This window comes from Microtus ochrogaster, chromosome 1, assembly GCF_000317375.1.
Source record: "Microtus ochrogaster isolate Prairie Vole_2 chromosome 1, MicOch1.0, whole genome shotgun sequence".
Lineage (NCBI taxonomy): Eukaryota > Metazoa > Chordata > Mammalia > Rodentia > Cricetidae > Microtus > Microtus ochrogaster.
Window position 1 is genome coordinate 25,148,977 of NC_022009.1, and position 17,716 is coordinate 25,166,692.

General features: G+C 42.0%; 1 protein-coding gene across 1 annotated transcript in view; it reads right to left on the reverse strand.

Annotated features, from left to right (window-relative positions):
* The window catches only part of Sptlc2 (serine palmitoyltransferase long chain base subunit 2), a 75,617-nt gene that overhangs the window by 5,715 nt on the left and 52,186 nt on the right, over window positions 1-17,716 (reverse strand). Inside the window, exons 10-11 of the mRNA XM_005343405.2 lie at window positions 5,315-5,450; window positions 4,008-4,137 (exon numbers count right to left, since the gene is read on the reverse strand). Coding sequence (XP_005343462.1) covers window positions 4,008-4,137; window positions 5,315-5,450 — 266 coding nt within the window. The remainder of the gene's footprint in view (window positions 1-4,007; window positions 4,138-5,314; window positions 5,451-17,716) is intronic.

The following is a 17,716-nucleotide window of genomic DNA, read 5'->3' on the forward strand; positions in this document are numbered from 1 at the left end:
GTTATGGCATGTTTGAACCCATACCCATACTCAAAAGCACAATAAATAAAAATTGTAATAAAATGTTTTTTAAAATGTATATTTTAGGCCAGGTGATAGTGGCGCATGCCTTTAATCCCAGCAGGTGGATCTCTGAGTTCGAGACCAGCCTGGTCTACAGAGCTAATTCCAGGACAGGCTCCAAAGCCACAGAGGAACACTGTCTCGAACCCCCCCCCTCCCAAATGTATATTTTAGAACAGTTTACAAACATAAAGTTGAGTTTGCCTGTTCTTTATTCCAAGATGTGAAAAATAAAAAGAGTAAGCGTTGGACTTCACTGTGCTTTCAGAACAAGTACTTCTGAAGCCAGGCTTAAAACTGAAGACTCCACATAGACAGTCGACTCTGAACTTCAGACTCTGACAGAGGATTTATACATTTGAAACAGAAGGGTATGTGACTCAGAACGCAAAGGGAAGGATATTTACGAACTGTGACTTCAGGAGCACCTCATTTTTTTTTCTATCAGTGTAAAAAGGAAAGTGGTCAGGAACAGTCAGTGAGCAAACAAGCTCACAGTGCCCAAGGGGATGAGGGTAAGAGCTCTGTTCTCACAGCAAGTGCTTCACACAAGGCTTTGGAATGTTTTTTGTTATTTGATGTGGAATCTCAATAAACTTCCCAAGCTGATCTGAAAGTCTTGAGCTCAAGTGATCTTCCTGCCTCAGACTTCTGGGCACCTAGGACTATAGGCATATGCCAACATTCACAACCCCAGGTAAGTTTAATCTACTTAAAAAACCAAATTTCTAATAGAAACTGTTGGCCCTTAGTGAGGTTATTTGGTTAGGAGTAAAGAACCACTATATGGTACCATTTTTTAGCAAATAATTACAGTGACCCCTGCTCAAGACACAGGATGAACTCATTCAGGACAGGCCGAGTGAAGAAGCAGGTTAACACCGCTGCCCCCCCCACAGCTGATGCTATTGTTCTTCCCATTATGTGGAGAAATTACTGAAATATGACCCACATTCTACAAAACCCAACTCTTTACTAGACATAATTCAGTGCTTCTATATAATCCCAGCAGGTGCAATTTCCATCTTCACTAAGTGTAGAGAGTTTCAGTCTCTCTATCTCTCTCGGCTCTTAGAGACAGGGTTTCTCTGTGCAGCCTGGCTGTCTTGGAACTGGCTCTGCAGAGCATGCTTTCTCTGTCTCTGATTAACTCCCACACTCAGTACGTTTACTGCTCGGCAACCCTGCTTTCCTTCTGAACTCTCTCAACCACCAACGTATTCTCTGACATGGCAGAGTCACCTACTATGGGTATTCCTTATGAGTAGAATCCTAAGTCACAGCTGTGTCTAGCTTCTTTCAGTTAGCACAGCTTGCAGGTCTGTCCACGCTGCAGGGTTGCAGCTTCACTGGGCATCCATGCTGGCACTGCTTGCTTTAGAAACTACCTTTTGCTTACTGCCTAGCCTTGGTGCCCTGTCAACAATCAGCTGACCAGACGCTTAGGCTGATTCCTCAGCTCTCGTTCCAAGCCTCTAGTCTAACTGCAATCCTTGTGCTGGTATTCAGCTTTAGCTACTATAGGGTGTAATTAGATTTGTGATTGACAAATATGAGTCTTCCAAATTTCATTTTCAACATAAGAGGACAATCATGCCTGATACTGGAAAATTAGCCAACTTCCCAGAGTAAAGTCATGAGCCTTGGAGAGGAACCTCGACCACTACTTTACTAAGATAGCATAGTTCCTAACAATAATATAAACAAATTTGTCCTTATACCCATGGTTAAGTGTAGATCTCACCCTCAGCAAGGAAACTTCTCTTTGCAACAGACAGAGACCATTACAGAAAATCACAGCAAAATGCAGGGTTCTGAAGCCCAGTCCAAGCTGATAACATCTGTACCACAACTCCTGTTCTAAGGCTCAGGGATCACTGCTGAAGGGGCAGGAAGTTTACTGTGAGACTGCAGCTCTTAGAAATCTCAGAAGCTAGACCCAAGTCTTACCAACACGACTGCCTAAACTTGTCCTAAATACTAACAGACATGTTAACACGGAAGGGGAATGTTTATAAGATCTCAACTCTACACGAAGAGCTACAGACAAACAGGGAATGTTGAGTGGAAGAAATAGCCTTCCCCGAGAAGAGAACACCAAGTTTTTACCTAATACCAAACAGTCAGCCCTGAAACAAGCATATAAGTAATGTTATACAGACTGAGCAAGTTGTATTTATATAGTTACAAACACACACATAACAAAGAGGCCACGAATTTGAATGAGAGCAAGGGCAGGGGTGCACGGGAGAGACTGAACTGGAAAAGAGAAAGGGGAAAGATGTAATCGTAATCCTACCCACAGTCCACGATACTAGAGTGTTGTATTGATCACTCAAAGAATGAATACCAATCACTAATAAGGTGCTCTAACTAAAAAACTTATTTATTTATTTGTTTGTTTTTTGAGAAAGTTTTGTTTGTATTTCAGGCTGGTTTCAAACTTCCAACCCTCCTGCTTCAACCTACTAAACGCTGGGGTTACTAAAGGAATGCATCTTTATGCCCAGCTCAGGAATATATTTTTAGAGAGAGAAATTTCATTTTGTAGATATAGAGGGAAATAGTCAAAAGTCTTCAGCTGTAAGAAATAGAAATATAGGGCTGTAGAGATGGCTCAGAGGTTAAATGCACTGGCTGTTCTTCCAGAGGTCTGAATTCAATTCCCAACAACCACATGGTGGCTCACAACCACCCCTAATGAGATCTGATGCCCTCTTCTGGCAAGTAGGCATATATGCAGAAAGAACACTATGCATAATCAATGAATAAATAAATCTTTAAAAAAAAAGAAGTATAATTAGATATGCTAAGAAACAGAAACTGTTAGCTGGGCATGGTGGCACACACCTTTAAGCTAAGCACTCAGAAGGCAGAAGCAGGCAAAATTCTGTTTTGATGCCAGCCTGGTCTACTGAACACGTTCCAGGACAGCCAAGCTGTTACACAGAGAAACCCTGCTCTTAAAAAAACAAAAACAAGACAAACCAACCCCCAAACTTCAATTAAATTATTATAATATTTTTTAAAAGAACGATTTAAAAAATTCTTTAAGATTAGTAGATCTTAGCCAAGTATAATGGCACATGTCTGTAATTTCACTACTCAGGAGACAGAAACCATTACCAGCATAAAAAATTTGCTGGGCGGGGTATCTTAGGCTGCTGTGGGAACAACCAGCAAGCTTCCTTTTGAGTGGAGCTGTGATCAACACAGAGCAGCCACACAAGCAGGAAAGAACTTAGGAAAGGAATGTATTTTAAGTGTAACATCGAATGAGAAAGTTTAAATTAGAAACAGCTGGAGAAAAGAGACCTGTCCTGCTTTAGACTGTATCGTGAGACAGACAACAGTACAAGTGGATGGATGCTGATTGAGTAAGGTAGCCCACACCTATAATCCCAGCAGCCAGGGGACTGAGACAGGAGGATCTCTAGTGTGAACACTGTTAGTTCAGGGGCAACCTCGGCTACTCAGCAAGACCCTGTCACAAACCAAAACAGAGGAAGCTAGGCGGTTCTCCAGAACTCTGGTACTGGATTTGTGGACTATATGAAAGATTTGGCAACTGCTTTGAAATAGTCATTTAAGATAACACTGTCTGTCCTGTCTCACCAGGTGCTCGGGCTGGAGAAATGGCTCAGTGGTTAGGAGCACTGGGTGCTCTAGAGGAAATGGGTTCAATTCCCAGCACCCACATGACAACTTACAACTGCCTGTACCTCCAGTTCCTGGAGATCCATGGCACCAAGTGTGCATGTGGCGCGCGCGCGCACACACACACACACACACACACACACACACAGCATACAGATAAAATATTAATACACATAAAATAAACCTTAATAAAAAAAAATCCTAGATGCTCCAGAACATCAAGTGACTGGTACCGTCTGATATACAGCCCCTTTTAGAATGTGCCGTATTGATTTCAAGGTACTTACCGTATCAAGTATTTCTTTGGTATGAGCTGCTGACAGGCAAAATCTGGCTCTGGACTCAATGATTGGGGTAGCAGGAAATCCCACCACAACTACACCAATGTTCCGCTTCAGCATCTCCCGCCCAAAGGCACTACAAAAGGAAAACCAAGAAATGTAGCCAGACATGGTGGCACACGACTTTAATAGGCAGAGGTAGGTGGATCTGAGTTTGAGGCTAGCCTGGTCTACAGAACTAATTCTATGGCAACACAGAGAACTAACCAGGGCAAAATATAGAAATCCTGCCTCAGAAAACAAAACAGCAACAAAAGAAACCAAGAAGTATAAATAGCAGAAAGCACAAAGTCTTACTAGCTTGATGCCTGCCTGCCTCCCTGCCTCTCCCCTCCCCCCAAAAAACAGGGTTTCTCTGTGTAACAACCCTGACTGTCCTAGAGCTTGCTGTGTTGATCAGGCTGGCCTCCCACTCATGGAGACCCACCTGCCTCTGTCTCCCCTGCTGGGATTAAAGGCTCACACCACCACCACCACCTGGCTGCTGGCCCAATTTTTGATGATTCTAAAATCTCTGCTTTTCCAGTCCTCTGAGAGTCACTCCTTCACAAAGGTGGAAGAATGTAACTGGCAAGGATCAACTCCGATAAAGTCTGCTACAGGTGATAGCCTGTCCCTGAAATGGAACAGTGGTTAAGATTGCAAACAAACCTGTGTTAGAAAACAGTTTTGAGACTGTGAGGACAGAGGACTTGTGACAGGTACAGCGGGAGTAACTGACTGGAACTGGCCTCCTAGGTCAGGAATTCCTCTTTTTTTTTTCTTTCCCTACTTGGGAAAGCAGGACAGGCTGCTTCTGAGGCTCTGTAGGCCAGCAGGTCCCCCAAACGCCACAGCTCTTCTACAACAAGTTCACCACAGCTGTCTTGTGCCTTCCTCCACAGAATCCCCACTAGATAATGAATTCTAATGGTTTGGCTTTGTTTACCAAATTTTGCTTTGTCTTTTACCTTCCCTTAATTTGTTCACAGTACTTGGGAATAAAAGGCAGCCCAGGGCAGGTGTTGTGGTGCAAACCTTTAATCTCAGCGCCTGGGAGGCAGAGGCAGGCGGATGCGGTGAGGAAGTCTGATCTATATATAGTGACTTCCTGGCCAGCTAGGGCTGCACAGTGAGATCGTCTTTAAAGAAGCAAGCAAGGAAAACAAAATCCTGCCCATGTAGCAACACAAGAATGCCAACTTCTCCCCCTTCCCCCTCAACATATCTTTCTGTCTAATGACAGACCAGTTTGTGGCCTTTCCCAAAAGTACCCAATTTTGGCCGGCATGTAGAGCATCAAAGGCACCACCGGGGAGTCTTCATTGCCATAGATGATAAATCCCATTTCTTTCAGGCGTCTCCTGAAATACCTGGTGTTCTCGGCCAACTGTTGTACACATTCTTTGCCTAAAAAAACAAAACAAAAAACAAAATAATACTAAGGAATAGAAGAAAAAGATAACCATTTTCTTTGTCTTCTTTTTATCTGCCAGGACTTTTGTTTGTTTGTTTTGTTTTTCGAGACAGGGTTTCTTTGCGTAACAGCTCTGGCTGTTCTGGAGCTCTCTATGTAGACCAGGCTGGACTCAAATTCACAGAAATCCACCTGCTTTTGCCTCCTAAGTGTGCTGTGATTAAGGTTGTACACCACAATCGCCTGGAGTCTTAAGAGTTTTTACTGCTATGAAAGTATACTACGACCAAGGTTATTCTGACAAAAGAAAGTTGCTATTGTTTTTTATTTTTGAGACAGGATCTCTGTTGTGGAATAATCTTTCTGTATACTGTGAAAATGTGTTGTTCTCATTGGTTTAATACAGAGCTAAATGGCCAATATTTAGGCAGGAAGAGGTTAGGTGGGACTTGTAGACAGGGAGAATGCTGGGATGAAGAAGGTGGAGTCTCCAGGAGACCCAGGGAGAAACAAGATAAACATGCTGTGCTGAAGAAAGGTACCAAGCCACGTGGTAGGATATAGATAGGAAATATGGGTTAGTTTAAAATGCAAGAATTAGTAGTAACCAGCCTAAGCTATTGGCAGAACATTTATAACTAACAACAAGTCTCTGTGTTGTTCTTTGGGAGATGGCTGGTAGGACAGAAAATTATACCTATGGGTCTCTCTATATAGCCCTGGATGTCCTGAAACTCATTATGTAGACCAGGTTGGCCTCAAACTCAGAGAGATCTGCCTGCCTCTGCCTCCTAACCACTGAGGTTAAAAGGCCTGTGTTAGCATACCTGGCTAAAAAAGTATTTAATTGGGGGCTTGCTTACAGTTTCAGGTTAGTCCTTTATCACCACTGCAGGGAGTGTGGAAGGTGGCATGCATGCAGGCATGCTCCTGGAACAGTAGCTGAGAGCTTTACATCCTGATTCAGAGGCAGCAGGAAGAGAGAGCCACTAGGCCTGGCTTCAGCCTTTAAAATCTTAAAGCCCACCCCCAGTGACACACTTCCTCCAACAAGGTCACACATTCTAATCCTTCTCAAACAGGTCACCAAATAGGAACTAAGCATGCACAGATGAGTGTTTGAGGGCCAGGCTCATTCACCTAGAACACCACACGTATGTTCTAGGGATCAGAAAGCGACCTCTGGATTTAGAGCTGTGTGCTACCATGCCTGGTTTAATGCAGTGCTAAGGATCAAACAAGGGCTCTGTGACTTCAAGGTAAGCATTCAACCAGCTGAACTACATCCCCAGCCTTTTCCTCCACTTTTAGAGACTTCTAGTGCTACCTTATACCGGGACAAGATTTATCTTCCTACTGTGAACAGTGGAACGCTAGACAAAGTACAAAGCATAATGACTCTCAGACACAGGGCAACAGAAGAGTGTGCTTCAGAGACAGGAAGCAGGGTGAACCTTCAGGTGCTTCATGCTACCTAGATGTAAATTCCAGGCTGCTACACAGAGAAGGTGGACCCAGTCTTGTCAGTTGAAATCAGAATTGGAGAGGCCAAAGTAGCTAGGTTCTTGTTGGGCAGTACGCAGGAGTGTAAAGAGCCTACCTTGGGGACCTGATTTGAGATTCTACTAAGCTTTGGCAAGGACAGATCTGCACGTGCATGAGAAAAAACTACCAGAAGCTGGGAGAATCCCTCAGAAGGCAGTAGCCCCAACAATTCCCAGCACTTACACATAGCTAAAATAATTAGTATGATAACCCACCAAAATAGAAAGATGGCACAACATCATCTTTGGTTTTGTTTTTCACAGTTCTGGAATTGAAGCTAGAGACTCAGTCCTAGGACCTCACACAGGTTAAACAGCTCTCTAATACTGAACTACTATCTCAGCCCCAGAAGACTATCTTTAGTAACCACTGTCAATGTGTGTGTGTGTGTGTGTGTGTGAGAGAGAGAGAGAGAGAGAGAGAGGGAGGGAGAGAGAGAGAGGACACAACTGTCCAGAGTCAGAGTCACTTTTGGTCTTCTACATGAGGCAGGGTCTCTGAGCTTCAGGGCAATCCCATCACAGAAATGCTGGCATTGGCATTTCAGTTGGTCTTGCAGTCCACCTGTTTTACCTACTCAGACATCTCCCAGGCCCCAAGATCTTGAAGCTGTGTCAACTGCATTCTACTCATTATTATTATTATTATTATTTTTAATAAACAGTTGTACTCCTGGTTTCTTGGGACTCTCATCATGTCATCTTCAGTCATGAGGAAGGTCTATTTCAGAACTCATGAAAACTTCTAGGCCCTCCTATACAGACCCTGCCTACAACAGAGAGCTATAAACTTTCCAAGAGACCTATGTATGTGGGAGCTATCAAAGTAACTTGGTTCCTAACTATAATCCTGCTTTAACAGGCACACCCAGGGGTCAACAGCAGAAATTTTTTTTTTTTGTTTTGTTTTTCGAGACAGGGTTTCTTTGTAGCTTTGGTGCCTGTCCTGGAACTAGCTCTTGTAGACCAGGCTGGCCTCGAACTCCCAGAGATCCGCCTGCCTCTGCCTCCCCAGTGCTTGGATTAAAGGCGTGCGCCACCACCGCCCGGCAACAGCAGAAATTTTTAGTTTAGTTTTTTAATGTAATATATACCATAACCAAGAACATGTGTTTGAGTCTGCAGCTTCAAAAGTAAGATTTCTGAGCTGGATGTGGTAGCACAAACCTTTAATCCCAGCACTTGGGAGGCAGAGGCAGGCAAATCTCTGAATTCATGGCCAGACTGGTCTACAGAGAAACCCTGTCTCAGGAAAGAAAAAACAAAACAGCAAGGAGGAATGGGGTAAGAAGCGGCACACTGACCTGGATGGGAATTATATGATACTGACTCAGGGACAACCTAAAATCTGTGCACTTTACTACACGAATGTCATCAACACTGTAATAAAATTATTACAGCCAAATACTTGATAATTTACCTTAAGCTGGAATTGAGGCTAATACTCTGATCTCTCTGCTTATAATCTTAATCATAGCCAGCTATTTTTTTTTTTTTTAGTAACCATTCTTTTATAAACTGCAAACAAACAAGACACACCTTAACAAAACAGAAGCCTCAGAATGTTATAGGGGTGGGCTTGGCACTCTTAGCCTTTGTTGCTTAAGACAAAACCTGAAAGTGGGGTTTTGGCATTGGATGGTCCAAGATTTTGTATGAAAAAAGTACTTGAGACTTAAAGCCCTTGTCCTGAGACCAGCCCTTCCTTTCTTTCCCTTTTCTCTTTCTAAATAATTCTATGAATGATACACAGATCAGATGATACTCTCTATAAAAAAGTATTTATTTTCTATCTGTTTGCCTGTCTGCTTCCATTCCCACAACAGCCTCCCCAGATAATTTACTACTATGTGTTTCTTCTACAAATTTTGCCAAGAGAGAAGTTGAAGGGAGGCTAGCATAAAGACCTAGTAACTTAATACAAACGTGGTTCTAATGGCCTTTTAGGAGACTGCTGGGATAGCATGACTGAAAAGACTTGGGTGCAGCAGAATACAAGTAGGTTTCTAACCTCCACATGGGTACTATGGCACACATGAATGCACATAAAATGTTATTAAACAACAATATACTCCAGTACTTACTGTGTGCCAGAAAATGTTCTAGATAACAGTCCCCCCGCCGCTAATAAAATAGACCAAAACTGCCAGCATGGGCTTATTTCCACAGTAAGGATAAATACCTCCTTGAAGCTGAATTGGGGAAGATGAATCTCAGATCAGGATTACACCAAGAGCCATGCATAGAGTAGGCTCAAAGATGGAAGAAAAAAAGAGCATAGCAAAGTGTTATAGAATATTATTTTAAGGTGTGTTGCTTTTGTTTATGCTGCATTTGTTTAACTCTGTGAAGCTATGATTCTTTGCCTGACTAAAATCCCATGGTCTAATAAAGAGCAGAACAGTCAATAGTGAGGCAGGAGAAAGGATTGGTGGGGCTGGCAGGCAGAGAGGATAAACAGAAAGAGCAAGAAGAGAAAAAGGAGAAAGGACACTAGGGGCCAGTCACCCGGCCAGTCACAGAGGAAGAGTGTAGTAGGATACAGGTAGATTATTGAATTTACTTTTAAACCAAAAAAGCAACTATTAGTTTTACATAATTTACATTGATATAGATTGTTATATATTGATACTAACTTAAGATTATTTTAGTTAGAACATACGTACATACATTTCTAACCTTGTTGAATGTATTGTACCTATGCAACTCATTTAACAATGTAATGCAGATTTTTTAGCCCTTATTATTATCAGCTATTTAGGATAACAAGGAAATGCAGGTTAGTAGTTAGTCATCTATTATAATCGAATCTGTAGTCATGTTAGGTATGTTTTCAAGGTCAAGCAGATATATTTTAGGTATACAGGTGGCCTTCAAACACTTCAGAGATCTACAGAATATGGCATTTAAAATGTTTTAGTAACATGGGTTTCTCCCTGTCTCTCTCTTTTTAATGACAATGAGACATGTCTGCTCCTGGCAGCATCAATCTACTTCAGAGAAGATGATGGGTACCAAAAAACCTCCACAGGGTGTTTACTTTCTTTGTGGCAAAAGTTAGCCACTGGGTAAGAAAGTGCCCTTGCCTCGACTGCTGACAGTGTGCTGTCCAAATTGGACATGCAGGACATAAAAGAAAGTGACTGACGAACTAAGGTAGAACAACCCTTCAGAATATCCTGCTTCACAGAAAAGTCTGCCAGGTATTCAGGCCTGTAGGTAGAAGACGGCTGCCCCAATGTTGCAGAGGAACCTTGGGTGACTGTCCATGCAGTCAAGTATCATTTGTTATATTTTTTTGGGAGTCGCCCGCTTGCACTTCCTGCTTACTCAGGTAATATTATTTCCTTCTTGGGTCTCTGATGGAGTTGAAGACTTTATAGTTATAGTTTTCCTTGTTACCAGATTCAGAAAAAAAAAATTCACTAAAGAAATGTAAAGTGTATAAGGTTGAAAGGCATAAAGATAGGTTTTGTAATGCAAGTCAGAATAGAATGTGAATTATCACCAAAATAAAATAGATAATGAAGGATTTTCTCTAAATTTGTCAATTGTTAATGAATTAGACATTGTTGATATTTTTATAGCCTGTATATATTGTATAGTTATTGTACTTATTGTATATTTTTCTTATATTAGTTATAATCTTTTTTTTAGACAAAAAAGGGGAAAGGTGATATTTGTTTGTGTTCCGACAAATAAAGCTTGCCTAGAGATTAAGTGCAGAGCTAAGCCACTAGTTAACCATAAAGGCAAGGCAGTGGTAGCATACATCTTCAATCCTAACACTTGGGAGGTGGAAGCAGCAGGAAGATCAGGAATTCAAGGCCACACTGGGCTACTAGTCTAAAAGAAAAACAGAGCTCATACCTTTGATCCCAGCACTAGGGAAGTAGAGACAGGGAGTGATATGGCTAGGCAGAGAGGGGAATATAAGGCAGGAGAAGACAGGAGCTCAACCCTATTCGGTCCGAGGATTCAGTAGAGGTAAGAAGTCTCTCTAGTGGCTGCTCCTTTACTTCTTTGATCTTTCAGTTTGTGAAACTCTGGGATCAATCTAGTGATGCAGAAAATGAACTAAAATTTGGAACTTTCTAATTAACGACCGTAAAAGACTAATGAAGTAATAAAATCCTTACGGGTGTGGAATTTGTGTTCATCTGTGCAAATATGTAGGTGGTTTCTTATGTTCTGATTTAAGCTCTCATTTTGAAATGTTCTTTATATGTTCACATTCATGTAGCAATAGAACTTGAAACTACAGATAAAGATAAGCTGGCAAAACCACGAGGATTTAAACTTGTCATCATGCTGAAAGAAGAGTTTAGTATTGTTCCTGCACTGCATGTGCACAGGACCTCTGACATTACCCAGTAGAGGGTTGGTTTGTGACAATGTTGATTCCCTTTGAATATTAAAAACCATTTTTTAGTATGTATTGTTATGCTTTGAGTTCATTCTCAATACTGCATAAGTAGAGAGATATGGTAACTCATAATTGTTTCTTGTTAGTCGCTTTACAAATTTTTAAGGAGCTGGTTGCTAGTGAGGGTTCCTTTTCTTCCCACCATGTGGTCCTATGGATCGACTCAATGTCACATTTGTTGGCAAACACCTTGTTTTCTATCACCCCTTTCTGCTTTCCCTGACAAATGGCCCCAAGCCCCATCATACTCATTTGAAAATCAAACACTTATCAGAAACAGTACTAAATCTTAAGACTCATCTAAGTAGTTTTAATTACAGGAGTAAGAAAACCCTGTTCCACTGGGCATGTAGAATAGACCTCTAATCCTAGTACTCAGGAGGCTGAGGTATACACATACACAGTTAAATTCAAAGTGAACCTGGGATACATAGCAGGATTCTGTCTTTAAAAACAAAAACAAGGGCGGTGGTGGCGCACGCCTTTAATCCCAGCACTCAGGAGGCAGAGGCAGGCGGATCTCTGTGAGTTCGAGACCAGCCTGGTCTACAGAGCTAGTTCCAGGACAGGCTCCAAAGCCACAGGGAAACCCTGTCTCGAAAAACAAAAAAACAAAAAACAAAAACAAAAAAAACCCCCCAAAAAAAACCACAATCACCTCCCAAACCCCTCAATCAAAATACTCTGTCCATATCAAATATAAAATGGGCCAAGTACTCCTTTCATCCTTGATCAACCCCAACAAAACAAAGAGTGGCTCCTTCAGCCATGCATGGTGGCACATGCCTTTAAACCTCGTACTCTATAGGCAGGAGCAAGTGATCTTTATGAATTTTGGGCCAGTCTGGTCAACATAAACTAGTTCCAGGGCAGACAGGGTTGTGTAGAGACCCTGGGTCCACAAAACAAATAAACTCTTTAGACATCCAAGGAAGAGACCCTATCACTGATGAGTCCTGATAGGAAACACTGAAGGGTACATATTACTTACAAAAAACAAACAAAAACCAAAACAACAATAACAACAACATAACCCCCCAAACTGTGGCAAAATCTAAAACAACAAAAACAAACACGTGCAGGAGGCAGAGGCAGGTGGATCTCTGTGAGTCTGAGGCCACCCTCGTCTACAGAGGGAGTTCCAGGCCAGTCAGGACTCTCCCACAGAGAAACCCTGTCTTGAAAAACCAAAAAAGTGTGGCCATACTCTGATTCTATTCTTACAAGAACATGTGTGTGTGGGAAGGGGCATTAAAAACTGAAGGCAGCAGAAAAACAAAAATATCAAAAAACTCACTAAAATCCTTCCTGTAGTGATGGCAAACATTTGGAGTTTGTTAGTATAATTGCTGCCCATCTTATGAATCTCACTATTAGGCTGAAGTTCATTTCCATGCCACTAGAAAAATATAAAGACTAAACTTTAAGAACTTCTACTCGACAGTTTTCACGTTTGGATATTTTAGCTATGAACTGTGTAGAAGAGGAATAAAACTTGACAAACTTTCTGGATCAGCAGATTCTGAACGGTCACAAATACCCCCACAGGATGTACAAAGGACCCCTTAGTGTCTAGGGAGGGGGGAAGAGTTGGGAAAACATGACAGTGAGCATATAACTCACTAGGCCTTTAAGGATGCAGACTTAGACTGCAATCCAGATCATCACATCTAAAAATATCGTAAAGCAGTGACTGGACTGGGAAGGGGTAGGTGAGGATAGAACATGTAAAGGAAAAAAAGAATGAAGGAGGCTTTAAAAAACCAAATTGCACTGGTAACTAAAATCTGTTCTGCTGGTTTTCTAACTCGGTGAAAGATGGAAAATCTTAGGTCAAAACTCTATGAAAGACAAAACCAAAATAAATGTTAGCTAAAATGCAAGACAAACTAACATATTCCCCTTAAGTTCCTGAAAATGGCATCAGGAAAAAAAAATCTTTGTTAGCCAATTAAGAATCCCAAGGAAAAGAAACAAATGCATCTTCACCAGGCTTCTAATAACCTAAGATGCTGTCTGCCTCGGAGAAGCACCTTGTAAAGGACAGGTGAAAAGGCTTCTAGGAAACGAGCAAGCTGGAGCAAAGGAGTGGGAGTCAGGTTCATCAACTCTGAGCCCCCATTTTGCTAGACTGGCGACCGAGCATCAAAGTGCCCAGCTAGAGTCACGGCCAGACTAAAGGACATCAAAGCAGCTCCTTGGCTCTCCAGCTCCATATAAGAATGAGAGCAGCTTAGCTAACACAGGCCCGTAAATTCCTCCAACAAGCAGAGTTTATCACCCCCTCCCTTGTAGTGGCTTAATCCTTTAATTCGTTTCAATGCCAAAAAATAGGATTTCCTGAGGGCTGCCACAGGATGTGCAACAAGCAGCAGGGGCAAGGGCTTAGCGTTGTTGATTCAATATAATCAAGAGTTTAGCACAAGGGTTGCTAATGCACAGTCAGTAACACAGGGCCCCGAACAAAAGGAAGAAAAGAGGCCAAAAGCCTTTGAAAAAAATAAAGAACCAAATCTTAAAGGGTGCCAACTCATTCAGGATTGAGTCTCTCTCCCCTCTCCTCCCCTTGGACCCAGAATCTTTAGCATGTTAGGCAAGCATTCTACAACTCAGTTACTTCCCTAGTCCAGGACAGTCTTAGTTTGTCTAAAGACTATTCTATCCTCTGACGGAGCTGGAATATAGGTAACACAACTACTTTAGACAGAACCAAAGGGATGAGGAATCTACTGTGTACAGTGTGGGCAGGCATCCACCTCCAGACCCAGAGGGTAGCAAACAAGGACAATTACTGGAAAAGGTCTGCTTGGTTTTAAGTTGGTAATTTGAGTCAGATAACAAGGTAGTAAGTTAGTTTACAAACTGCTAAAAAATGAACATTAAGGAAAACATTTATTGGCCAAGGCTATCTGTATGTTATTTCTAAAGACTTTGGGATTTTGAAGCCGGGCGGTGGTGGATCACACCTTTAATCCCAGCACTCAGGAGGCAGAGGCAGATGGATCTGTGAGTTCGAGGCCAGCCTGGTCTACAAGAGCTAGTTCCAGGACAGGCTCCAAAGAAAAACCTTGTCTTGGAAAAAACAATATCTGAGTAGTCAAAATGGGGAGGGGAAAACAAAAAAATAATTCCAAGTAACACCCCCTGACCTTGGGTCTAAAGCCTCAATTCTCCCTCCCTAACTGGTTTCTAATTCCTAGCCCGGGGGTCAGGGGTCAGGGTCCTAAGCAGTTAGGTCTCTGAAAATGATGAAACCTGGCAGCTTAGCTTTATCACCAAACATCACACTTCTTGCCTCCCTTTTTCTTGTGGGTAGATTCAGCTTTGGTGCTCTCTGATGTAAACAAGCTTTAAAGTATACATAAACAACAAGTTAAGTCTTTTAAATGCTAGTTTGCCTTCTGATTCTGGCGTTTTCAAAATGCTAGGCGCCTGGTGACAATAATTATCAGTGGTTTGAGGAGAATCCTTTTTGTGGGGAATGGGGAGACAGGGCCCTACCTAGCCCAGGCCAGCCTTGAATTTCCAATCCTCCTGTGATTACAGGCACGTACCTGGCTCACACTGGCGGTACAGGGGGTGCTTCTGTGCTGCGTATGAACACAGTCAGGCACTACCACCTTAAGATGTCTCTGATGAAGTTCTCAGAGTTTACTTTTGGAAGGTCCTTCGGACACTGATAAAGTCTCTCTTCTCACACTAACGTCAACCTCTCCCAAGACTTTTCTGACCAAATCACACATTAAATACCCCTGTCTTTGAGGAGTCCAGATTGGTCGAGATGGACAATCCTGCAAATCATATTAGAGAAAATCCCCTGAACATGGTATTTTATTGCCCTGTTTGCCTTCAGCAAACACTCTAAAGGTAAGGAGCACCCATACCCTGATATTTTCTCTCCACTGACAACAAATCCCTGTATTTCCTGGTTGAAGTCAGAACTGACCTCAATTAATTGCTCTTCCTAGGACAAGACTTCACCGTAGCTGCAGTCTCGGCACCTGCACAGTCCCTCTTGAACAGAATTGCTCTACTGTACTAAAGAAGCATTATGGAGAAAGAGGTGGAGTTCAGAGGCAGAGAGCTGGCTTACTATGTACAAGGTCCTGGATGAAAAAACTTCTAAGGTAAAAGCATCACGGATAGGCCTTCTTCTTTAACATTCATTACACTGTTAAGGTAGATGACAGGAACATACAAATCAAATTTAGGTAACTAGAAAGTCCACAGGAAGCACTAAAGATAAAACCAATCCTTTGGCATATTCTCATCTCTCACTGGGGAGCTGTCAGAGGATAACTGGCCCCTCTATCTTGTTACTGGAATATATTACTAAGTCGCTGAGCAGCAACCGTCTTAAAGTTGAAGGACTGCTATCACCAACTCTTTTAGATACAAACCTCAGAAACAATTCCAGGGGAAAGAAGCAATGCCAATCGTGTTGTGGTGTACAAAGTTAGATATGTTCTTCAACACAGACTAAGCCACAGAGGCCACAAATCCAGAATGGTAAGGATAAAGACTATGTCCCAGCTCAAATAAACAGACATAAAAATTGCAGAGAAAAATCTTTAAAATAAATCTGACTATAAAAATAAACCAACCCAAAAAATTAAAATAGAACTAAGGAAATCTATCTACTTTAATCCCTAAAAATTTAAGACCTGAGCATCACCGTAGCATGCAACCACATCTCCAAATGAAGGGCCTCTGGTTTGAGGCTCCTTTCCCACCCCAGGGGAACCTAAATGCCTTTCTTAGGTATTCTAAGAACAATGTTCCATTTAATGGCCAAGTGTACATCTGTTCAAGGCCTAGCTTCCAGCCTGATGCTTGTGGGCATCTCAATAGCCAGCTTCAAACTGACTGCAACAAGACACAAAAAGAAGGTTCTTATTGCAAAAACCGAGATGAGAGTGGGAGAAGGAAGCACACACAGTTCACATCCCTGAAAGGCTCTTGAGCTGAACTGCTTCTGAGTGGGAGGGGGGATAGCGGTGGGGTGGTAAAGAGCTTCTGAGTCACAGAGTGGAGACAGGCAGTCAAATGTCCCAGTGGCTGTCATTGTCAGCATGACCATCCACTAGGAAATTCAGGTGTTTTGTGGAAAATTAGTAAGAAGCCACAAAACAGCCTGTTTTAATAAAACACTGACTACAATCAGAAGCAGAAGCAGATGGACCGAGGGAAGCCACGTCCTATTTGGAAACAAGATACAAAAAGAACTTGCCCCACGTGTGAGCTCAAATCTCCCCACCTGTAAAGTGGTCTTAATGCTTTCTCATTTTAAAAAGCTTAAGCCATTGGTTAAAAGGCCTTTTGTGTTAGACATTAAAGCAACTAATTTATAAAAGAATTTTTTTTGTTTATAGTAATTTGTAAGAGGCTCTACAAAGAAAAAGCTCACTTAAGTTTGATTAAGCATGTTAGATCTGAGTTGGCCTCAAATAACTCTTACTGAGTTGTAGGAAACTTACAGTTTCAGTGGGGATGCGGTGTGGAAGGAGGTTGTTTAGAGGGAGGGACAGAGGGAATTAAGAAAAGAGCAAGGTGAACAAAGGAAAATGTTTTGACTCTGGGACTAGTTCCTCCAGGAATCTTACCCTGCCAAGCTGCAGGACAGTTTTTAAAGACCTGGAGCACATCTTGTTCAACTCCAACACAGAGCAGGTAACACTCGCTGACAGATGTTTCTTGACATTAAGTCACAGGCCTCGAGCTCAGCCCTGGAAAAGCTGTTCAAAAGTTCTAGGAAAGGATGGCCACACCAGGAAATGCACTCTGCCCTTTTCCTTCTTTCTAATCACCACACTCTGCTCATTATCCCCTCTCTCCACTGATCTGGCTGAGTTTCTAAACAAACTCCATTAAAGCACAATACTAAAGAAAAAGCAGAAGGCAGACACTCCTGAACTTGGAAGGCAGTGTTGGGGAAATGTCAAAAGCTGTCCCTTCTGAGTAGCATGCAGCTCTCCTCAGGATCAAGCTGATGCTTCTCAAACACAGGGTAGAGTCTACTCCTAAATTAGTTGTTGACAGTTCTCTGGATCATTTAACACCTCACTAGCAAGTCTTTTGCTGGATTAATTCAAACAGATCAAGCCTAATTTTAATTAAACTTCAACCTACTCAAGTCTCTTTTACACTAGTAAGAGATTTATCTAGGTTCTTTAGAAACTAAATGCAGACAGTGGTGTTTTCTTTCTGTATGTAAAGTGACTTCTATAATCATTGTAAAAGCTTCCTGTTACACGTACTTTTGGAGTTTACTTTATCTCTAACGTGGTCA